At 44.1% G+C, this 22,974-nt stretch overlaps 4 protein-coding genes across 17 annotated transcripts; 2 read left to right on the top strand and 2 right to left on the bottom strand.

The window, feature by feature from the left end:
* Positions 1–595: 595 nt before the first annotated feature.
* hrob (homologous recombination factor with OB-fold) lies at positions 596–5,816 on the bottom strand. Of its 3 annotated transcripts, none has more exons than XM_045715387.2 (10): positions 5,601–5,816; positions 5,326–5,398; positions 4,001–5,071; positions 3,783–3,869; positions 3,490–3,624; positions 2,732–2,840; positions 1,899–1,984; positions 1,580–1,708; positions 1,235–1,427; positions 596–1,132 (listed from the first exon to the last, which is right to left on the bottom strand). In XM_045715387.2, exons 2-10 carry the CDS (start codon positions 5,383–5,385, stop codon positions 1,080–1,082), a joined length of 1,923 nt encoding a protein of 640 aa, XP_045571343.2. In that variant the 5' UTR covers positions 5,386–5,398; positions 5,601–5,816; the 3' UTR covers positions 596–1,079. The 3 variants fall into 3 exon arrangements, with proteins under 3 accessions (XP_045571343.2, XP_045571341.2, XP_045571342.2); XM_045715385.2 differs by having other exon boundaries at positions 5,348–5,398; XM_045715386.2 differs by having other exon boundaries at positions 3,783–3,866; positions 5,348–5,398.
* An 83-nt stretch (positions 5,817–5,899) lies between these two features.
* Positions 5,900–8,889, top strand: LOC106601655 (ankyrin repeat and SOCS box protein 16). Of its 5 annotated transcripts, none has more exons than XM_014194006.3 (7): positions 5,900–6,100; positions 6,432–6,705; positions 6,926–7,193; positions 7,352–7,760; positions 7,931–8,014; positions 8,263–8,376; positions 8,469–8,889. In XM_014194006.3, exons 2-7 carry the CDS (start codon positions 6,483–6,485, stop codon positions 8,652–8,654), a joined length of 1,284 nt encoding a protein of 427 aa, XP_014049481.1. In that variant the 5' UTR covers positions 5,900–6,100; positions 6,432–6,482; the 3' UTR covers positions 8,655–8,889. The 5 variants fall into 5 exon arrangements, with proteins under 5 accessions (XP_014049481.1, XP_014049480.1, XP_014049479.1 ...); XM_014194005.3 differs by having other exon boundaries at positions 6,424–6,705; XM_014194004.3 differs by having other exon boundaries at positions 6,329–6,705; positions 8,263–8,301.
* A 69-nt stretch (positions 8,890–8,958) lies between these two features.
* On the top strand, positions 8,959–13,399 carry LOC106601657 (transmembrane and ubiquitin-like domain-containing protein 2). The gene is made up of 3 exons (XM_014194008.3): positions 8,959–9,261; positions 10,341–10,909; positions 11,170–13,399. The coding sequence occupies exons 2-3, from the start codon at positions 10,356–10,358 to the stop codon at positions 11,537–11,539; spliced, it is 924 nt and encodes a 307-aa protein (XP_014049483.3). The 5' UTR covers positions 8,959–9,261; positions 10,341–10,355; the 3' UTR covers positions 11,540–13,399.
* On the bottom strand, positions 13,377–22,873 carry at7l3 (Ataxin-7-like protein 3). 8 transcript variants are annotated; one of them, XM_045714279.2, is made up of 14 exons: positions 22,638–22,873; positions 21,988–22,067; positions 21,738–21,850; positions 21,477–21,609; positions 21,204–21,375; positions 20,981–21,081; positions 20,814–20,872; positions 20,237–20,282; positions 18,007–18,044; positions 17,850–17,918; positions 17,668–17,711; positions 15,971–16,042; positions 15,476–15,612; positions 13,379–15,384 (listed from the first exon to the last, which is right to left on the bottom strand). In XM_045714279.2, the coding sequence occupies exons 3-14, from the start codon at positions 21,786–21,788 to the stop codon at positions 15,182–15,184; spliced, it is 1,125 nt and encodes a 374-aa protein (XP_045570235.1). In that variant the 5' UTR covers positions 21,789–21,850; positions 21,988–22,067; positions 22,638–22,873; the 3' UTR covers positions 13,379–15,181.
* Positions 22,874–22,974: the final 101 nt, after the last annotated feature.

Here is a 22,974-nt window from a genome sequence, read left to right as displayed (position 1 = left end):
GGATTTAACTCCACAGAGACTAAAACCCCAGGAAATCCCTCCCCTAAAGTCTCTACACAATTGTAATGCATGGTAAACAGGCTGGACCAGAACAGATCATAGCCAGAGGATAGGAGAGACAGAGGAGATAGTAATAAGACAGAAATGGAGATAGAATAGCATGGTACAGATTGACAGTCAGAAGGCTCCAGGAGACAATGTTGAAGGTCCTTCACTTCAGGCTGATACTTTAGTTCACACCACGTTTCATCAGCGCCATCAATGTTTAAAATAGTGTTAGTTGACTGAAAGACAAGAAAACCGTTTAAAAACTTTAAATTGAAAAAAAGATTTGCAGTTCCAATTAATGGCTATGAACAGCAGGATACTCTGCCTCTGCAATGAAATCTTGCAACACCGGTGCCTAATTACAGCACACCACCACGATGCAATTAAACCAGAAGTGTAGATCAATCAAGCCAGGGTTTAAATGGACATTTAATTGTAATGTTTGATTTTCCATATACTGTTCCTATTAGTAAGAGCATTCTCATGCATTTTAATTCTCAATCACTCCAAAGACCGCAAATTAGAGAGACAAGAAAATCAGAGACCATTTCAGTTGTGTATAGTGTATTATTGAACAGTCTTTAATATATACATGTTTTACAAGACATTATGTGCACATACAGTAGTTAGCTATGATTTAGAGGAGTCTGCACTGTGACGTAAAAAAATATACAAAACATCAGTCAGCAGGTCTTCAAACAGGGGGATGACTGTCTATGGGATGTACCCGTAACAGTAGGGGTAGTGAAGCTTCATTCAAATTGGGGAGACGCGGGAGGGACAGTCTCTCCTCTCCCCCCCCCCACACAGCCGACATGCAATTTATACCGGTAAGATTAATGGTCACAGCACACCAAACACAAAATGATAGCACTTCAGGCGACAAGATTCTCCGGGGGAATCAGGTAGAAAGGCATCCAACGTGCAGTCAGAATGCGCCAAACTCAAATTCACATGTAAGTGACGGTTTAGTTGTCCCACATCTCCCCTGTACAAAGGTACCTTATCTGTAAGGGGTAGGTGGGCAGGTGTCAGAGGCAGTAGGACTCAACAGGCAACTCCCCAAGAAGCTCATCAAGGTCATCTGCACAACACACAGAGACAAATTCAATCAAACAAACACACAGGGTGGAGCTGCTGATTGGTTTACCAAGAACATACACTCATATGCATATCCAAGTCCCACCTGCGTCCCAGGACAGGTCCAGTGGTGCAGCAGGGGGGCCCTGTGGAACACTAGAGGAGCCAGCTCCAGAGTCTGCAGAGACCAGTGGGGCCCGAACATCCTCGTCATCATCATCATCATAGAACAACTCCATCTGAGACACAGGGACTCCTGGGACACTGGAGGACTGATCAGGTGATTCCAACATTGGCTCCTACATTCAACAGTGGAGTTAGACAAACAAATACAAAACATCTGTCAAGACACCAAGTTTTACTCATCAATGATTTGTCATTGTTAGATCAAACTCCCAACAGCCTAGGATAACAACAAGATGTCCTCCAGGCCTTGGTAGTGGTCTCTCACCAGGTGGAGTGGGAGCAGCTGGGTCTGTGTGGAGGACAGGGTCGAGCCGTCAGGAGGGTAGATTCTCAGGAGGTTGTTGGGTGTCACGTTCAGGTAGTGGTTACGGTGGGACGGAGAGAACACACCCACCTTCATGAAGAGACAACTAATTATGGGTCTACATCTAACATAGTGCAAAAATGATCAACTTTACACACACACACACTTTGTTTTTGAGATTTTATTGTGAGTGGCTCATCAATCATTTTGAAGAATCCAACAAATGATTTGCAATGAAACACCAGTAAATAGTGAGGTGTGTGGCCTGTGGAAGTCCTACCTGTTTGAGCAGCAGTACAGCCCCTGTCTTGAGCTCCCCTAGTCTGTCCTCTAGGAGGTGCCGGTGCACTGTGCCCTGCATCTCTCCTACAGTCAGTCAGACACACACATATTACTACTGTGCTCTACCGGTGCAGTCAGAGCAAAACAGCACACCTAGCCACTGTGCTTCTGCATTGCTTGCTTTTTAGGGTTTTAGGCTGGGTATCTGTATAGCGCTCTGTGACCACTGTGGATGTAAGAATGGCTTTATAAAATACATGTGATTGATTCATACCACATGGAGCACACTGATCACATTATTCCTACTAATGACAACAGTTAGTGTAGTAATCAGTGCATCCCCCTCCGGTGGTAATCTGTTGACAGGTAGCACCATGGGACACACTTCAGGAGGGAAATGCACAGATGACTGAGACTTAGTAGTCCGTGGTGATCAGCGTGTAGCTAATACCCGTTCATTTGACGCTGATCCATGATGATAGAATCACTAATAAGCACAACACTAAGGTTAAGTATCTACTATAATAGATGTGCTCAGGAGTCCTCACACTGGCTCTCCTGAGGCCATGATGACCTGCAAGGTTCAAGCAGTACTCACAGAGAAAGAGAGGAACTGCAAGAAAATGAGAGAAAGAGACAGAAAAATGGAGGAAAGAGGGCCCTAGGGGCGATGAAACAAACCAGATGTCTTCTACTGAATCACATGGTGTGTGAAGCGAATTCAGGTGAATTCTCAGTGGCGTACACACAAACCGCCAGCCACACACTCACTACAATGGCTGTGTGACCAGTTCTACCTACAAGCACAACCTTACCACCAGTAGGCCTTACCTGTGGGATCCCTGAACACAGCCTTGGCATCAGCGTGTGTGTGGAGGATGCTCTTTAGTACCACAGCCATGTTGGGGACCTTGTTCTTCGCCAGCTGTTTCAGGGCCGCCTGAGTGAGTGAGTGAGTGAGTGAGTGAGTGAGTGAGTGAGTGAGTGAGTGAGTGAGTGAGTGAGTGAGTGAATGAGTGAATGAGTGAGTGAGAGACAGAGACCTTCGTATTAGAGCACTACAAAACAAGTTCAAACAACTGCCAATCATTAACTTTAATTAATTAAACAGTTCAATTACTCATGCAGAGTTGCCATTAGCAGTGGCACATTAAGACTGTGGAAAACAACAGAATAACCATTAAGATGATTCATGTGTGATCATGATTGGGATAATAACTACTAACACCACAGGAACAGGCCTGTCATTTGTCCTGATTATACTGATAGACCGCCACCACAGAGACAAGGGCCATTAACATAGAGAAAAACTCCCCATCAACTTCTATCAGGGAGGCTGCCCTGGGTGCAAAAAAACATGCTCATGAAGTCAAATTATGCAAACGGTGTTACGCAAGTGTTACATTTTTGCACCAGTTGATATGGCATTTAAAGCTTCTAACATTAAATATGCTATGTTAAATTCTGCATATTGTTGAAGGGTACATGGCCACGCACAGCCTGAACACGGTTAGCCTTTCAGTCACCTTTCATGCCATTTACGCTACCGTAGGCTGTGTAAATTGAAGAACGCTAAATGTGCTGGTCACCTTGCGGAGGACCATGGCCACGCTGTAAGAGTGCAGAAAACAGGAGGAGTTCCTTTCGTCCAATCCCATCTCTGCCTTCATTGCTGCCCACGGACCTCCACTGAAATCCTCTTCCTCATTCTGAGAGCTGGGAACCTGGACAAGTTTTTTGTTACACACACAAACCCAGACACATCACAACACATGTTCATAAAGCAACATGATATAATAAATAATGGATAAGAAGGTTCATTAATATCATGACACATGATACATTCTGTAAATGTATAGGCTACACATCAGTGTGATAGTACCTGACTGGGCAGTCGAGCCACGGCCCCATGTGCAGGTGTCTGAGGAATGGCCACCACAATGTCATCCAGGCTCTGCCCACGGAGCTGCTTTAAGGAGAGAGAATGGAAACCCGCAGTAGCTTAGTATCACAACCAAGCACATTGCTGACTGCTGAGATTAGTTAGACTACAAATAAACAGATAGAGAGGCAGGTAGGGATAGAAGCAGAAAGAGACACCTGTTGTGGTAGGATTCCTGCAGGCCCGGGGAAGCGGCGGGTATTGGGCCGGATGTGGTCAGAACTGGGTCTCTGGGGGGTCTTGTTGGAGTTGGACACCAGCTGAATCAAGTGGTTAGTGAAGATGGGCGTGTGGAGGGAACGGGGGGTGAGACTGGGGGAAGGCATGGGTCCACCAAACCTACTAGAGGGGGCTGGGGAGATGGGGTCAAAAAGGCTGCGTCCCTGAGCCAGAGGTGTAGCCCAGGGCCTCTGTACCTGGGAAGGAAGCCCTCTGACTGGCCTGGGGGTCACAGGCCTGGGGAAGGGGCTGGAGGCCATGGTGAGGCCAGGAAACACTGGGCTCTGGGGTGGAGCTAGGAGGAAAGTAGCACTAGGATCAGGGCGGGGAGAGGCGAAGGGGCCAGGGAATGAGGACCTGTGGAGTATATTACTACTGGGAAGACCAGAAGTTTGATTAGAGGTACTGAATCCTCTCAGACCCACATTGGGCCTTGTTTGAGCACCACCACAGGCTGTGGGCCGTAGTCTTTTGGCTGGGGATACAAAGTCATCACTGGGCTTGGTTAGATCTGCAGCTGGAGCAGTTTCTCGGACCTGAGCCCAAGTGCTCATCTGTGGATCACTTTCATCTAGGTCTGCCAGGTCAACATCCCAATCATCAAAGTCATCCTGTGGCGAGGGGGCCTCTTGCTGTCCTGTTGTGTTTGACTTCATCTGTTGAGCTGGTGAGGAGCTCTGTTGGGTAACTGTACACGGTCCCCTACTCAGTGTAGGAAGGTGGAGAGGGGGAAGAGGGAACGAGGGCAGTGGTTTAGATGTAGAGAGATGTCTCAAACCCAAAGCAGCAGACTGCCCTACACTGCTCGGTGTTGCATTCTCTGACCCTGGGCCATTCGACAGGCCCCTATGGGCAAGTATGCCTTCTGTGGATGGTTGATGTGAGTTATTCTGGCCATAGGAGGCAGCAGGAGTTGATGCTGCAGTTGAAGGGAGGAAACAGGACTGTGCTGCAGAGGACACTGTGCTAGCAGACACTGATGGAGCAGACCAGTCCATCTCAAGGAGATCCTAAGACACACACACACACACACACACACACACACACACACACACACACACACACACACACACACACACACACACACACACACACACACACACACACACACAATTGTATAACTCATATTCAAAGAAAGGCAGAGGTGTTCAGACTAAATAGTTTCACAACAGTACTCTACATTACTTGTGATTTCAATCTGAGAATTTATACAGAGGGCTATAATCTGTCATAACTATCATATCAGCAGGTGATAATCACTGACTGTGTAAATCAGTTTGCAGCACCTCATCATCGAAGTCCTCCCCAACGTTAAATAATCCATTCCACTTGCAAGTCTGTCGAAAAAGAGAGACATCTTCAAATATAGCTTCGTCAACTAAGAAAGTGCTAGATGTAAATTACATTTCGCCAACTAGATGGCTGGCTAACACTGTTAGCTACGTGCCAAGCTAGCTAGAAGCTTCTCTTATTTGTAAACTTGTGGCAGCTACCGACCAAGGCGACCAAAACTAGCAAACAAACATGACTGATTCTTACCATAGCAGTCATGCGATCTCGTGTCGAATGTCTTTTCTGTCTATTTACATTGATACATAAGATCAATCGAAAGTGTAGATGTCATTTCATTCAGCCATCCAGTACTTGCTGCCGTAAAGAAAGGTATAACTTTTCAAGCAAAGAAAGGTGTTGTAAATGGGAAATTTCGTGAAATTGGCACCACCACGTTCAAGTAGAACGTAATTACGTAATCAATGTTCACGTTGCGTGACGTGACGTTCGCGAGATGGGTCGTCACTTGTCGCCACCTGCTGACTATCTCAGTTAATGCAGTTCCCCGTCTATTTATAACAGGCACTAAACTTGTATTGGGCCAACAATTTCTTGCGAAAGGACATTGGAGGTGTCTGTAAAACACGCCATGAAGTAGTCGAAAGCAAATTACATTATCCACAACAGAAAATGTACTATATTTTGTATAGTAACTTACCTGAGTTCACATGAAAACATTCTGAATTCACAGCGGTTACAAGTTCAAGGTGAGTAGAATTCTATATTCACACAACATTGATACTATGTAAATGCAATCTTCAAAGACCAGAGACAAAATAAATTGTCGTCTCTGTTGTCTCTGACTTGATTTTCGTTTAGTATTGGCCATAACAGTAGGTTTTTGTCAGTGTCTAAGTCAAATTTGCTGCACTGAGTCATGTTGTGTCCACTGTAAGCAACTAAAATTGGAACTGTTTCAAATGTGTTGCTCAAAGACCTCAGTGGGTTGCTTGAGATTCTGCTCCAGCTTTGGGTGTCATGTCCAGGGACACATTTACCTTCAACTCAGCCGCCTTGCATTCTCTGAAAGTGGATCAGGAGCTCCAGGAGTGGGAGGATAAGCGGCAGGCATTGGCTCACAGGAGGGCCATGAGCCGGCCACCTGTGTCCCGGGCCTCCAGACCCCCTCCCAGACAGCAGCGGGGCCTCCAGGAGATCCGGGTCTATGAGGCCCGATGCAGAGACACCACAATCCACAACACATTCATGTGTGGGGACATGAAGGGAGTGCACACTGTGTTAAAGGACCCCTGCATGGTCAACGCACTGATGGAAACAGTACATGAGGAGATGGTGTGGGCTCCAGAGCTGGGTAGGTGTCAAACGCAGAGAATATAAACTCACTTTTACTGTATGCTTCACTGTTGTCTTTTTGTTAGACCTATCTGTGCCTTTCTTATAGATCTTCCAATCATTCCCCAATCACTGCTCATCGACTCTCTTTTTATTCTATCCTCTAAACATTCCTAAGCCTCTCTGGCTATGAGCATCTGCTAGGTAAATAATGTACATACTCTCTGTCCCTCTGACAGGGATGTGGACCATGAGCTCCAAGATCAAGCAGACATCTGCATTGCGTCTGGCAGCCAGCAAGGGACACTCAGGCTGTGTGGAGGAGCTGCTGTTTCGAGGGGCGGAGGTGGATGCTGACCCTGGTGGCAGCACAGCCCTGCATGATGCCTGTATAGGTGGCCATGACAGCTGTGTCCAGCTGCTGCTATCCCACGGAGCAGACCCTGACCTGCTGGCAGAAGACGGCAGTGCACCCCTTCACCTCTGCAACACAGCCCAGACATTTCAGTGAGTTACAGCGCTCTTAGCCATACTGACACTATGCCTGGTGATCATTTCTATTATTTATAGATAGCGGAATGTTTCAAAAGTTATATGGCAGGTGGGTCTGTTGATGCGGGTGCTAATGAACGATAAGATTATAAGGTTGTGTCTACTCTCTTCAGGTGTGCTGAGCTGCTGGTTACGGGTGGGGCAGAGGTCAATGTGTTGACCAGTGAAACAAAGCTAATGCCCCTCCATGTGGTGGCTCGTCGGGGTCTGGAGGAGCATGTGAAGCTCTTTCTGTCCCATGGAGCTGACGTGTCAGCCAGGAACCGTGAGGGGGAGACCCCCCTCAATGCAGCCTGTGGTGGGGCTGAGAGGCCTGCCGAGGCTGGGCGGTACCTCCGCGTGGTCCAGATGCTGCTGGGAGCTGGGGCTGACCCCTGCACTGCAGGCAGGAAACACCACACACCTCTACACAACGCCTGTAGTAACTGCAGCCCACGCATTGCAGAAATTTTACTACAACATGGAGCCAAAGCAGATGTGCAGAACTGTGCTGGATACACACCCATGGACTGTCTGTTACAGGTGGGATTAAGGGTGGGTCATATGGGGGGGGGGGGGGGGGGGGGGGGCTGCTAAGGAGAGTTCTGTGGTCATAGTGTAAGATCCATTTGGACGTAAGGTTATTTAATTATATTTATAATTTTCATAATCAGTCAGTGGTAGATAAGACAGACTTATTCTCCTGTCTGCAGGTGGTGGAGGACTATCCAGACCAGCATCCTGAGGCTGTAGCACGCTCCCTCCTAAACCACGGGGCCAAGGCCGGTAAAAGCTTGGTATGTCAGGGTGGTCAATTGGAAAAGTGAGTTGGGCCAAGCTGGGTGTAAAAATGCCAGTTGGAGGCTGCATTTGGGCCGATTTAATTATATTTTATTGGGATGAAATATGTGCACCAGCAAAAGCTTGATTTTATTTCATTTAGGGGTGCAATGAAATTGTTTTAAAGCTAATTCCCTGCAATTCTACGTAGACAATATATTTTGGAGGGCATGATAATAATAACCCACAGATTTCCTCCATATAGATGCTGAAACTCTGCCTCCTCTCCCCTGCCACTCTGGAGGTAATGCTGAACTGCTATGCTGTTGTCCCTTCCTGTGAGGAATGGATGCAGTCTATCCCTCTTGAGATACATGAGGTTTGTCTTTCCTCTGTTTTCAGCTCTCTCCTTCACTGCCTGAACCATCTAATGTCCTTCTTCCCTTTCCCCCACCATCTCTCTGTCCCCAGACGCACCAGGGTTTCTTTGACTCTGTGAGGCAGATGACTAGCCAGCCCCGCTCCCTGCAGCACCTGTGCCGCTGTGCTCTGCGCCGCCACTTAGGAAAAGGTATCGACGCAGCTATCAGTAGATTGGACATCCCCAGCTCTCTGATGGAGTATCTACTACTTCGGAATGACGGGGAGATCCGGTGAATAAAGTGGAACACATGGGACAGAAGCCAAGAGGGAGAAGGATTTGCATTTACAATAACTAAAAGAATGGTTGCAATAATTTGTGTTTTCTGTATTAATAAATCAACTTTCAATTTTGCATATGAAAATGTGATACTATTTTTCTGAACTAATTTATGTTCTTGTATGAATTGTATTTGTATGGACGATTGGTAGGAATGAAAAGACATCTCAGAATGTATTGACAACAACTCAGACTGTATGACTCTTAACTACTTCCCAGGCTGCTTCATCTGCACAGGTGAAAGCAACCACCCACCACAGGTACACTATTGCTTTCATCTGTACTCTATTTTCAGCACATGAAGGAGAGAGAATGCGAGGAGAGGAAGCCACTTTTTAGTATTTTAGATTTATACCATTATTTGTTTCCTTGCTTGTGCCCGTTTGCGTGCCAGCTACACAATAGTTGGACGTCCCAAGGATCCCTGAAAGCACTAACCGACCTACGTGCTGGTGGCTTAACGTCATCTGTGTTTATGTGGCCCTCTACTCCAGTTTTATTATCGGGGCTGTGGCTAAATTAGCATGGTAGCATGTCGTCAAACATGATTTGACTACATAGCAGGTAAGCGCACCTCTTATATTCAAATGCGTATATAACTGGTGTGTGCATTTAATTAGAACATCTATAGAAAGCATTTTGACAATTTAGTGGAAGTTAGCAAACGAAGGTCGTCCTTGTTGCTATTACTAGCTAGCTAGCTTACCTAATACCTAGCTAGTTAACCTCCAATATGTCTTCTAACGTTAGCATAAACATTGAAAAACATTTTTCTTCTGTATCTAGCTAGTTCTCCAACGGATGCACAATGTAGTAGTAAACACATTAGTGACGTGTTTTAACTGGGTTGACATTAGTTAGATGGTTAGCTACGGTTTGCTAGCTAACTTTTGTGACAACATTGCCAGGCCATCACTTTAGAAACTATAGACGGTTGCTTTGAAGTAGCACTTCACCTCTGTCCCTGACAGTTGTAATACAGGTCTCTGTCCCTGACAGTTGTAATACAGGTCTCTGTCCCTGACAGTTGTAATACAGGTCTCTGTCCCTGACAGTTATAATACAGGTCTCTGTCCCTGACAGTTGTAATACAGGTCTCTGTCCCTGACAGTTGTAGTACAGGTCTCTGTCCCTGACAGTTGTAGTACAGGTCTCTGTCCCTGACAGTTGTAGTACAGGTCTCTGTCCCTGACAGTTGTAGTACAGGTCTCTGTCCCTGACAGTTGTAGTACAGGTCTCTGTCCCTGACAGTTGTAGTACAGGTCTCTGTCCCTGACAGTTGTAGTACAGGTCTCTGTCCCTGACAGTTGTAATACAGGTCTCTGTCCCTGACAGATGTAATACAGGTCTCTGTCCCTGACAGATGTAATACAGGTCTCTGTCCCTGACAGTTGTAATACAGGTCTCTGTCCCTGACAGTTGTAATACAGGTCTCTGTCCCTGACAGTTGTAATACAGGTCTCTGTCCCTGACAGTTGTAGTACAGGTCTCTGTCCCTGACAGTTGTAGTACAGGTCTCTGTCCCTGACAGTTGTAATACAGGTCTCTGTCCCTGACAGTTGTAATACAGGTCTTTGCTCATAGGCTTTCTACTCATATGTATCTATGCACTATTTTCACTTCTCTTTTTTGCTTTACCACAGACACTAAGGACAGAGATGGCGGTGTGTGCACTGACAATGGATGGGATGGGAGGCGAGGTGGCTGCAGTAAGCGGTGTGTTACTCCTGGTCTTGGCCTTGGTCCTGGCTTGGCTCTCCACGCAAGTGGCAGATCGGGGAGACCACATCCTGAGCACCATACTTACAGTCGGGGCCCACGCCTCCCTAATCGGGCTGGGGGGCCATGACAGTTACAGTGGAGGGCCACCCAGTGCAGACACTCCAGAGCAGCAAACACCTCCACCCTCCCAGGAGAACAAGCCAGAGGAGGGGGAGCCTGGGTCTGAGAGGGAAGATGGTGAGGGAACAGGAGAGGGGACTGCAGGGGCTGGAGTTGACCTGCTATTGAATATCCAGGGGAAGAAACCTCAGACATACCAGCCTGATGATGATGAGGAAGATGATGAGGATGACTATGAGGAAGAAGAGAAGGTTCAGAAGCTGAGCCCAGTGGTCTCCTGCACCAGCATCACGGTTCGTTTGAAGTTCCTGAATGACACAGAAGAGGTGGCAGTCCTGAGTCCCCAGGATACAGTGGGTCTACTGAAGAGGTTAGTATTGTAATGAAACAGCAGGGAGAAGATCTCGAACCCTCGACCTTCTAGCCGGAAGTCCAGCGTGATATCGACTGTGCCGCAAAAGCATGCTTGTGCGGCAGAGTCGATTTCCTCGCTTATAAACCCAGGGTCATTACAGTATGCTATGGCAGCTCTCATTATACATTTTCTGTGTTTAACCTTCTTTTTTGATTTATTGAACATGCATATCTCTCCCATACAGTCTTACAGAGACATTTGTTTCTCCCCTCTAGTAAGTACTTCTCGGGGCGGGAGCGTCAGATCAAGTTGATCTACCAGGGCCAGCTGCTTCAGGATCCCAAACGGACTCTGCTCTCCCTCAACATCTCTCACAACAGTGTGATCCACTGCCACGTGTCCCAGGTGCTGCGGGAGGCCAGCCCAGAGGAGGCAGCTCACTCTGGGGCTAGTGGGGGAATCAGGGCTGCAGGCCTGGCTCTGAGCACCAGCAGCCTGGTGGTGCCTGTGTTTGTGGTGATGTTAGCCGTGGTCTGGTACTTCCGCATCAACTACCGTCAGTTCTTCACCGCCCCTGCTACCATCTCCCTGGTGGGAGTCACTGTGTTCTTCAGCTTCCTCATCTTTGGAATGCACAGCCGGTGAGCGGGAGAGGAGGCAGGATGGAAGGTCCCTCATCTGGGCAGGAGAATGAGAAGGAATAACAACTGTGTCAGGAGGATGAATGGAGTCAGGGGGCCTCTGCCTCAGACACCATAGAGCTCAACTGGAATCCTTAGAGTGGGTGTGGCTGTGTTTGTGCATGCACCAGCAAATAGCATAATGTGAGATTGATTGTATGTGCAGAGATTCAAGTTATCTGGAATGTGTGTTTGTTAGTATGAAGCAGAGATAATACTGAGCTGTAATTTTGCTTCTCAGAAAAACATTGAGTGGGTCCAGCTCCTGTTGGTCCTTATAGGGCAGAACCATCAGCATCACACCCAGGACCACAGGCTGCTTTGTCCACTGTCAGCAATATCTTCTGGCCAGTTTGGCTTCACATAGCCTGTTCTGTGTTAGGTTGCTCTCAGAAATTAGGGTCTCTATTCAATCAGATCCGCTTTAGCCGACATCCGTATAGAAGTTGTGTGGGAGGTGGAACTGTGTTAGTGCTGTCAAATCCACTGAGGTATAATAAGAACTGGAGACTGTGTCCAAGATGTCCGCCTTTTGTTTTCAAGGTTATCTACTCACGTTCGCATACGCAAATTCATGTCTATATCCGGGTTGAATCCGGTTTATACAGACCAACATCACATGCACACTAGCACTCAGTGCGCACAGGGAGCAGCGCAGACGTCATCCAAAAACATGGCAGACAGATGAATATAAAATGTTGGCATCAGCTACAAATATTTGAGTAATTAAATGGATGTTTTGTGCACAAAGGTGATGACCTAAGTGTCTTATTAGGAATTTTGAAATCTGACTTATCTATGTGGTCGTGTATGAGCGTCAGTTAAACTGTAGCAGTCAAAACCGTGCTTTGCTTTAAGTGAATACCACGGAGCCTTGTTTACAAGTTCGAACAATGGAATGTGAGATGTAATCTACACCTCGATTAGGCTGATTAGAAATCTTTATTTTAATTATTTTCAATTTGAGTGTAATTTCTATCTAGCCTACACTTTCTCGTTCTGAACTTCTAATGCAAGTAGGACAGGTGTGGCTTCGTGATAATGATGAAGAGCAGCCACTCACTGATTTGACAGCTCCAACGCAGTTACACTGCCAAAAATCAGCTATGCGGGTGTCAGCTATCACCGGTTAACACTTGATCTGATTGAATCTAGACCTAGGATAATGCATTTCTTCACATCATGGCCACATACATACTCTTTTCATTATATACATGTTAACGTTCCAGAAATGTTTTGTCTTTTTGTAGTACGTGTTTGAACGAGCAATTCATTTCCTCATTTGCAACGGAAACAAAATGAAGATTATACAACTAAAGACTTGACTCTAGAGCAACTTTGAAACCACTCGCTATGTATGGAGTGCTGGTTATATTTCTACTTTCATTCCAGTTCTTTGGGAATGAGCTTTCACCTTAGTTATTGTGGACTGTAACAACTGCCTTATTGCAAGGTAAAACAGTTTGTAAGGATTTTTGTTGCTTTAATTACTTTACGCTAATATCTTAGTTATTTTAAACCATATAAGTTAATGCATGAAAATAAGCAACATGTTTGGTTTAGAAAATACTGTAAATATGTATTTACTGTACATAGAATGAATGGGATAAAACCGCATCGGACACATCAGGATTTCTGTTGGGGAATGTGACACATGACAGGGAAAATCTCTTTATCCCTTAAGTTCGATTGTTTTCCTCTGGCTTCAGTGCTGTGATTCAGATTTAAAGACATTCAAACCAATCAGTCCCTGTGTAAAGAGGGAGTATGTTAGATATTGGACAAAATGACAGAACGCAATAAATCTGAATGACACTTCATTTTACTCAGACAAAGAAACTTCTGTACACATGGGGAACTGGGATATAAAGAGAACCTAGCTGTGCATCACATTAATATACAATTGACATATTTGCACATGCACACACACGTGCATGAAAAAAGTTGTTTTTGTTTTGTGAAGACACTTTTTCTATTGCGTCATTTGTCCACACTCATATTGTTCAGAGACACACTGATACACACAAATAAACAGTTACGCAGCATTAGTAATACAGGCCATTCTTTACCCTGTCCGTAAAGAGGGACAAATGAAATCAGCCATACCCAAAATGTGTTTTTTCACTTGAAGGTTGATTCTTTTAGTGCACATCAAAGTGATGTCATACTTAATCACTGGCTGAATGTTCTAAATGAAAACTCAGGGTATATAAGATTCTCCCTAGCAAGTATAGTCTGGTGGGCCTCTCAAACAGGAATGAATAACAATATATATATCAAACTTAACTCGTTAGCTAGAGTAAAACTGAAAAGGGCAAGAATAACAGTTTGAAATATCCCATGCAACAAGTGGCGGCGGATTTGAATTCCTACAAGTGCATAGACACTGCACATAAGCAGAGACAGACTTTGAAAGCAAGTCAAGTGATGCAGATTGACCTAGAGTATTATTGAGAAAAAAGCAGGTTGACTCCACTATACTATAGCATTATTCAACAGGAAGCAATGCGAGATCTACAACTTGTATAGAGTGATATTATGATTTGCAGCAGAAGCAGGTTGGAGAAACTTCAGACTGAGTATGAAACAGTAAAGATAGACAGGGAAGAAGCATTGTTTAGCATGAAACTGTATGTATACAGTATCCAATTAAATCATGATTATTTTACATAGGTCATCATACCACATGTATCGGTATACAAAAACGCACTGGCTCACTCCATGATACATGTCAACATCTGCATTTACAATTTACTGAGTGCAGACATTAAATACAGATTCTCACTTGACATAGTCAATGTAAACCAAAAAAGTTAAATATTCAAAATAACACATATACTGACTCAACCACAATGGCACATTCAGAGATGCATAGTAATCTGAAAACAAATGAAATCACACACACAGGCCCACAACATGGAAAACAGTCAACTTTACACAACAAACATTCATACACACATGCACCCACACATACACCACTGTGCAATACAATGCTAGTACGGATAAAGCCACCATCAAGTACCCCAATACTGGTGAAACAACAAGATGTCACTGACATCCCCCACCACAATAACAAAGCTGTAGTCGTAAGGTGATGCAATTAGTCTACAAGTCCCCTCCTAAACAGAGTCAAAAATAAAGCAATGTTTTGTTTTCAGGAAAAAAACAGATCAGAGTGCAAAAAAGCGGAGTGTGATTGGTCCATGTCTGAAGCCGAAATCACTGATTAACAAAAACATAATTAAAGTGAACAATCAATGACCCATGTTTCTTTATAACTGGAATTGCTAAATATTGTCTTCAACAACAAACAAATAAGAATGGCGTTCAAATGAAGGGGTGCTGTGTCCAGTTATGAATAAAGAGAAGTTACAACCCCTGGGCTAATCAGGGCTGATATTAATGTGTGTGTGAGTGGATGTGAGTTAATGGGTTATCATCTTTGCCACTGAGAGGACATTGGTATCTGTACCTCTGTTAGGTATGAGACCATGACTTGACAGGCTGGGGAGCTGGATGAGTGGATGAAGCTCGGTTCAGAATTCCATGTCACCCTCCAGTCACCTTCCTGGGTACGGTGTGGGGGGGGGGGCAGACTGGGACTACCCTAGTTTAGGTTGTCATAGATACTGGGGGCAGGGGGAACAGGAAGCTTGGGCTTCTTCTTTCTGTTGGATAGGCCTACTAGACTACTCTGGGAGCTGCTGCCCCCTCCACTCCCACTGCCGCCCCCTCCTCCTCCTGTGCTGTTTAGGCCAAGAGACGTCTTCTTCTTCTTCTTGGGCTTCTTAGAGTCTGAGTTGTTGGTGCCTGGGAGAGAGATCGAGAGCGGTGGATGAGATGAGACCGACTTCCACTGTAATGAACGTACAGAATGTGGACCTGAATTCGGTTCTCTTACTGGCTTTGGAGGAGCCTGAATCGGAGGGGGAGATGTCTGAGGATCCGTCCCACTGTAGGCGACTCATGAGAACCTGTCCGTCTGAGGCGTCGTAGCAGTCACTCTCCACCATTGTGTCTGCATCGGGCAGAGACGACCTGACAGAGACAACAGCCGCTCAGATCAGACACTGAGACAGCAGCAGTACACATGGTGGAGCCATTCAATCTGCCATACAGCACACCTACTGTAGTACACATCCAGGCCATACAGTTGGCCCCATGAGTGCTCATACAGTAGCAAACTAACATAGTCCACCCTCAATGATAAGGCCTGTCCATCTAACTGGCACAAAACATCCACAATAAATACATAGTCATTCAATACAACTCCTCAAGCAAACACCTGTACATTTAGGGACACCACAGGTACCAATCAAGGTCGAATATATCAGTTCTAGGAATAAACCAGTCAGAACCAATGGAGGTCTGAGGGGCGGGGGAGGGGCACACTCACGCGGACGGCCCCAGGAGGAACACCCTGACGGCCCTCCTCTGTTCGTCCGTGTGCTGGGGGCACCGCTGGGACCTGGCAGGGACACAACGTGGCATTACAAACACCTGAGAAACACCTGCCCACAATGCACAGTGGCCCCGCCTACCCAGGGCCACGGCAGAGACAAGAGTGGGAGAGAGACAGAAAGACACTGCCAGTGACCAATCAGATGAAGGGTCAGGTGTCAGAGTTTGGAGGTTAGAGATTAATGTTTGCTCACTGACAGTGTCCAGTTAGTCTCTCACCACGTAAGGCAGGCAGTGTCCAATCAGGGTCTTACATAGTCCAATTGGAAAATATCTGTTGTCCAATCAAATATGAATTGATTCACTAATTTTACACAATTTGGTATTATACTGAACAAAAATATAAACGCAACATGCAACAACTTCAAAGGTTTTACTGAGTTACAGTTCATAGTAGGAAATCAGGCCCTAATCTATGGATTTCACATGACTGGGCAGGGGAGCAGCCATGGGTGGGCATACTGTAGGTCCACCCACTGGGGAGCCAGAATGAGTTTTTTTCCCCACAAAAGGGTTTTATTATAGACAGAAATACTTTTCATTACCTACCCCCCCCCCCCCCCCTCCTCAGATTATCCCACAGGTGAAGAAGCCAGATGTGGAGGTCCTGGGCTGCGGTTGTGAGGCCGGTTGGATGTACTGCCAAATTCTCTAAAATGACGTTGGGAGGTAGCTTATTGTAGAGAAATAAACATTCAATTCTCTGGCAATTGCACACTCCCTCAAAACTAGAGACATCTGTAGAATTGTGTTGTGTGACTAATCTTTTATTGTCCCCGGCACAAGGTGCACCTGTGTAATGATCATGCTGTTTAATCAGCTTCTTGATATGCCACACCTGTCAGGTGGATGGATTATCTTGGCAAAGGAGAAATGCCCACTAACAGGGACGTAAACACATTAATACACACAATAAGCTTTTTGTGCGTATGGAACATTTAAGAGATTTTATTTCACCTCATAAAAAATGGGACCAACACTTTACATGTTTAGTTTATATTTCTGTTCAGTATACATTTTCTTTAAAGAAAATTAGCCAATAACTGACCCCAATCATCTAAATACTGTATGTTATAAAGGAAATGGAAAATAATTGAGAATCATATAGAGTTGCCACTTGTGTACCCCAAAAATCAGTCCCAACTACACATGATCACAACACACCAATGAAAATGATCATGTTAAAGGTCTCACAGAAACAACATGCAGAACAGTAACCATGAGTGTCTGTTGGCAGCCTCCATAATGGAGTTGGGCCACAGGTTCACCACTTGTCCGGAACACACGTCATTCAAGTCACAGAAGACCTTCCTTACTAGCTAGTTTAACAAACACCTCTGAGAACCTGGTAAGGTCCATACTAAGGGGCAGGCTGAGGATGGACACAGGACGTCCTGACATTGACATCAAACTTCCAGGAAGATGTCTGTCTGGCACAGTACAACCCTGAATGGCTCATCATGATCATAATCAGCAACTTTGACTCAAGCTAACATCTAGTGCCAGCGCTTGAGAAACAAAAAGTATTCATGAGTTTGTGTGATAAAGGTATGTGTGTGCACTCCGTGTAGCTGAAATGACAAGACTATTAAGAGGTGCATGAGCTGTGTCTGCGTGCAGAGTAATCCCTACCTGGTGCACATCTTCTTGGTGTGCTCCGAGATCACTCCACATTGCTGCAGACAGGGGGCAGTGTAGTTAGAGACAAGCCAGTCATACACACTGCTGATAAATGTCTTGAGATTTTAGATATGATCTGATATACAGTTAGACTTGTGGATGGATGGTAGAATGGATAAATGAAAATGACTCACTGTTGTTAACAGAGACCTCAGTTCGTCAGGGCCTAAAGTTTCGTAATTGATGCCAGTGTTATAGTTGTACTGCAGTGAGGGAGAGAGAACGATAACAGACATCAACACACTAATAGATATGTAGGTGTGAACCATCAGAAAAATGGATTCTGGTTACCTTGTATGGATCTGCATTGACACTATTACTAAGCTCCCCTGAAAAAGAGAACAGCATATGATCTATCAGTCTACTTGCCACTGACTCCCAAAGACACAGATGATGCACACAACCACCACCAACCATGAAATACAGCAGTGATTACATTTAGTGCAATATCCACAATATTACCTGTCACAAACAATTGATTCCTATGTCTGAGAAAACATACGTAAAATGTACAGTTTATGACGGGATGAAGCAAAGGTCTCTCTAGCTATTGACCAGTGAGGTAAGAGAACATGATTGATTATTATGTACGTGCTGCAATTGCAAGTATATTTATGCATAAGGCAAAATATATTTCAATGGTTTAATCAATCTGTGATAGAAATTGAGCAGCACTTTAAGGGCCAAAGCAACAAATGACAGGTCGGTCAAACTGGTGTGGATTGAGTTCAGGTCATTTATTACATAGGAACATCCTTGATGCTCCATAGAAGATAGCAGCACCGTTTCATTTCAGTTCCATTTAAAGAAACATGGACAATCAGGAAATCAAGAATCAATGAAGACATGATACAAAACGACAAAAACAAAAATGCAAACAAAAGCATGAATATGTCAAGTAGATAATGGATAGGATAATGCACAGAGGACTTGTTGAGTCACCTGAGAAACTAAGATAAGCAGCTGGTCTGCTTTAGAGACATGACTGTAGTCTATCATTACTGGGACCAGACTATCATCGGACATGATTTTTTCACTCAAGTGTTGAACTAGTTAAACATATATAACACAATACAGAAAATAAATTGGATATATTACATACAAAGAACTGAAAACTGGAGGCTGAACTGTGATTTATTGCACACAATTGTCAGCTTCCTGTAAGTCATTCTCAGCTCACTAGCTTTGCACCATGATCCATGTGAAATTAAAATCATCAAGCAAACAGAAGATTGTGGAGCACGAAGAGTCGGCCTTTGCCTTATATCTTAATTGCTTATCCTCAATGCAGTTTCTGATCCTTTTCATACTGTACTACATCTGTATTCTGCTAACATTGTGCATTTGACCTGGATTTAAGCAGCAGACTCCTTCAATGGCCATCTATCATGAACAATCCAGAAGGCCACATTAACATTTTCAATAGAGGATTTTGGAGACACCCTGGGTGTTAATTTCCTTAGGAACGAAAGTTCAAACTCCAGGCACTCTTTTCCTGATATACTATCCCTAAAACGGCAGGGTTCTTTCCCAGATTCTTCTCCAGTTGACCTTTGACCCTACATTGCTGTGGGGGAGGGCATTATAGAGCTGGCCTGGCAGTAATCAGCCCCTTCCGATCACTGAGGAAATGCATCATCTCTCAACAGCACGCATGGAGCTTCCTGATCTGCAACAAGGCTTTGGCCCCAGCAATGCTGAAACGACCAGAGTGTAAAACATCCCCAACCATTCAACCAACTACTCTAAAACTTTCACGCACACAAACACACAAAGTAGGGCCATAAATTGGGTGTATTCAGGAGTGAGCTCTATGTTAGACTTCACCTACACACTTCCATTTCAAGGCTACAGAGAGTCTGGACTCTAGAACATTCCCACATTCTAATTCCTGACAAACAAAACACCATGAGACCATACACATATAATATTCTGTATATCAGAATGCATTATATAAACAAATGTATGCAATTTAGCATGAATATCAGTGTGAATTTCAGTAAAATAAATGCTGATTGAGAACTGATAGACAAATTTCATTAAAAAAAAAGGGGGCAATCTGCAGTTGCTACATCCATTTTAGGATTTATAAATTAATGATATGTACCCATTGATTCTTGAAGAATAGAACTTAAACTGTCATACCCCATCAGAACTTGTTGTACTCCAATGTTTGTTAACAAAACACTATACAGCCTCAAAACTATAACTTTGATATCACAATGGTGAGTCCTTGCATCCATAGCTCTTTCTATTAATTTGAGTGGTAAAGAACTTCTAGCACAATCCCTCCGCTTTTTATAGAATAAGGGGCGAGGACGATGCCTTGTTATTGTTTTAACTGCTGATTGCCACTAAGATTAAAAAAGAAAAATTGCATTCTAATCATGTGTTTCAATTGGAAAATCTTTACATTCCAGATGGGAAATGCATTATGCAGTCAGTATTCAGGAAATGTAAATGACACACAGCTTCTAGTTTGTCACTTCACCTGGGTTCTAAGAGGTAACGTTATACTCACCATTTTTATGCTTTACAGATTTTGATCTTCTGGGTGAATTTGGATTCTAAGGAAATAATACACAACAAGAGAAGAACTGTCAATTTAGATTCACACTGATCTACAACTAGCGAAGCATGCAACAGGAAAAGTGAAGCACACACCCCTTGATCCAATTGAATTTGTAAAAAACAAATAAAATGCTCATCCTTGCAAGCAGAAAATTAGGGCTGGGACAATATCAGTATGGCAAAAAAAATTCCATGAGAAAAATTCCAACACAATGCAGAGCAAACTATTTGGTCCTTTAAAAAGCTGCTGTTTGTAAAATGTGCACTATAGCTTGTAAAATAAATAAATGTGACTGGATAACAGCTTAATGATGTTTGCTTCCAACATTGGGGCTGTTTTCCTAAAGAAGTTTCCTTGCCACGATACTAACGAGTAACGCGATACTGGTATCATCCCGGCCCTAGCAGAATGGACAGAGGGATACCAGAAATCCTTATTTTTTTATCTATTGGCCCCCTTGCAATTACATGTGGACAAAAACAACATACAAAACATGAATAAATATCCCCACGGCAACAAAACTTACCAAAGGTACATGTTGTTTCAAAGAATGTAAAAATACCTTATCTGACTTTCTCTTCTTAGCTGTAGAGGGAAAATAGATGGGTGTAAGACAAGCATAGATGTGCTTGTTCAGCTAAAGCCACAAAAAAAAAAAATTCTGACAGGGATTCACACTTGTTTTATTCTCACCTTTTTTTTCTGAGCCATACGACCAGTCATTGTCATTGACGTCATCATTGTCTTCCTGATCACTCTCCGATTTGTTGTTCATGTTGTTACTGCTTGCTATTCTGTAGACCAATATCAAGAAAATGATCAGAATTGCCCATTCACTTGAGGAATGTATTGGTTTGTTTTCTATGTCACATTGTAGTGTAGTGCCCACTGTCCATGTCCAGTGCCCCTTGCTGACCTGCGGTTGGCGATGCGGCTGCTGTTGCGCCCCATGCCCAGGCATTTCTCCAGATGAGGGGCAAAGCGGGACGCAGCAATGCTCCGGTTGCAGTTGGGACACACACACTCCTTGTTCTTCCACTGATTGTACACTTGCCCGAAAATGTCCACTCCTGGTTGGTCAACAATTTCTACGGAGCAAGGCAAGAACATGCATGAAAGAAACTAACAAATTAAAGGCAGAGAGATGAACCAGATAACCAGACCCAGGAGAAAGCACTCTGGTCCTAACCGAAGTCCTTCATGCTTTCTTGGTCCGTGTCATCCAGGAAGAAGTAGCCCTGTTTGACAGCACGATGCACCTCGAAACACAAGCCCAAACAGGCGTCCTCCACCAGGTCCGAGTAGATGTCCTGAGCCAAGGCCTGTGAGGGCAGCAAAAAACAAAGCAGATTCACAAAGGAAAGGAAACTACATGAGCAACTTCCTGTTTTAAAGCAGGACAACTACCACCAAACATGATAGGATGGTAAAAGTGTAGTCCACTACTCACCTCTAGCTTGGTGTTGTCCAGGCCCGACAGAGACATATCCTCCATTTTCATTTGCAAACGTTTATGGGCGAATCACTGCCTTCTACATGGCACAGATATGGGGGACAACAGAGCTGAAAACAGGAAATACACACATTTAGTGATTTAAAATAACTCTGTCATTCAAACAATAAGTGATGAGACAAGAGATTATCCATTTGTTGGACAAAACCCAACAAAAGTCCCAGAGTGAGACTGAATCAACACTTACAAAGGAGCACCGACACTCAGTTGAGACCTCTTCTTCGCTAATAGTTGGCAGAGGTGACTGCCTGATATTGTTTTGGTTAGCTGTTGAAACAAATACATTTCACTGAATTAGTAAATTTGGTGTTGCGGCTACACAATACAAGACAGAACCAGAACAAAAACGAAAGTACAGCCAGAACAGTTGTATTGTCTAGAGACTAGAGTGAGCATTGAGACACGGCTAGCTACTACGTGCTAGCTAGCGCTAACGTTCGATATTAGCTAGGATAGAACGCAGTAACAACTGATAGACAGCTAGTTAGCAAACCAAATATTTTCCTAATATCTGCTACCGATAGCAAAAACATAGCTAGCTAACAAATCAGCTCATTGCACATAATCTTACTAAGACGGGTACGTTCAATGATTTCTTTACAGAGAATATCATACTGGTCAGCTCGCACTCACCATCAACGACCAATCTATGATGTAACAGTTAGCCGTTACAGTTTAGCTGGACATTGACAAGAGATTATTTTGCTACATTGTATCTAGATAGGATGATACATGTTGTTGTAGCTATTAACTAGTCATTTAAATGTGATCCAGCAAAGTCAAAGGGAAATGATAAGAAAATGTAAAAAGAGGCTGCCATTTTCCTTCCTAACAGACCTCACTAAACGATCAGCGAGGTTCTCCGTGCCGTTTTACTTGGCCTAAAGTAGGGAAAAAATGGCAGAGAAAGGAAATTAACTTCTAATCAACTCAAGTGACTGTACTTAAGTGCATACATTTAATTTATAATTGGATATGCAATAATTAAATAGAAAAAACATCGGATGTCTGGATCCGCCCCCTCTCGCGAGTGGCCATTTATGTTATTGACGGAAAGGGAAGAGGTGAAATAATCACGGTTATCGTTTATCGATTAGTTCTCACGAAACAACTAAATCATAGATTAGGGTATAGCTAGTTGTAAGTATCTGACAATTCTAATTTATCCATTTAT

Source organism: Salmo salar, chromosome 03 (assembly GCF_965601325.2).
Source record: "Salmo salar chromosome 03, fSalSal1, whole genome shotgun sequence".
Taxonomy (NCBI): Eukaryota; Metazoa; Chordata; class Actinopteri; order Salmoniformes; family Salmonidae; genus Salmo; species Salmo salar.
Note: the sequence above shows the minus strand (reverse complement) of the source record. Positions and strands in the feature narration are given on the sequence as shown.

Coding starts and splice junctions, on each gene's coding strand:
- hrob (XM_045715385.2), bottom strand. Junction 1,985..2,731: donor TGTGTTCAGGGATCCCACAG/GTAAGGCCTACT, acceptor GACTGACTGTAG/GAGAGATGCAGGGCACAGTG. Junction 1,428..1,579: donor AGCTGCTCCCACTCCACCTG/GTGAGAGACCAC, acceptor TGTTGAATGTAG/GAGCCAATGTTGGAATCACC.
- LOC106601655 (XM_014194003.3), top strand. CDS start 6,372: ATGTCCAGGGACACATTTACCTTCAACTCAGCCGCCTTGCATTCTCTG. Junction 6,706..6,925: donor GGTGTGGGCTCCAGAGCTGG/GTAGGTGTCAAA, acceptor TCCCTCTGACAG/GGATGTGGACCATGAGCTCC. Junction 8,015..8,262: donor CCAAGGCCGGTAAAAGCTTG/GTATGTCAGGGT, acceptor TCCTCCATATAG/ATGCTGAAACTCTGCCTCCT.
- LOC106601657 (XM_014194008.3), top strand. CDS start 10,356: ATGGCGGTGTGTGCACTGACAATGGATGGGATGGGAGGCGAGGTGGCT. Junction 10,910..11,169: donor ACAGTGGGTCTACTGAAGAG/GTTAGTATTGTA, acceptor TCTCCCCTCTAG/TAAGTACTTCTCGGGGCGGG.
- at7l3 (XM_045714279.2), bottom strand. CDS start 21,788: ATGAAAATGGAGGATATGTCTCTGTCGGGCCTGGACAACACCAAGCTA. Junction 20,283..20,813: donor TGAAACAACATGTACCTTTG/GTAAGTTTTGTT, acceptor TTATTTCCTTAG/AATCCAAATTCACCCAGAAG. Junction 17,919..18,006: donor TCAATGCAGATCCATACAAG/GTAACCAGAATC, acceptor CCCTCACTGCAG/TACAACTATAACACTGGCAT.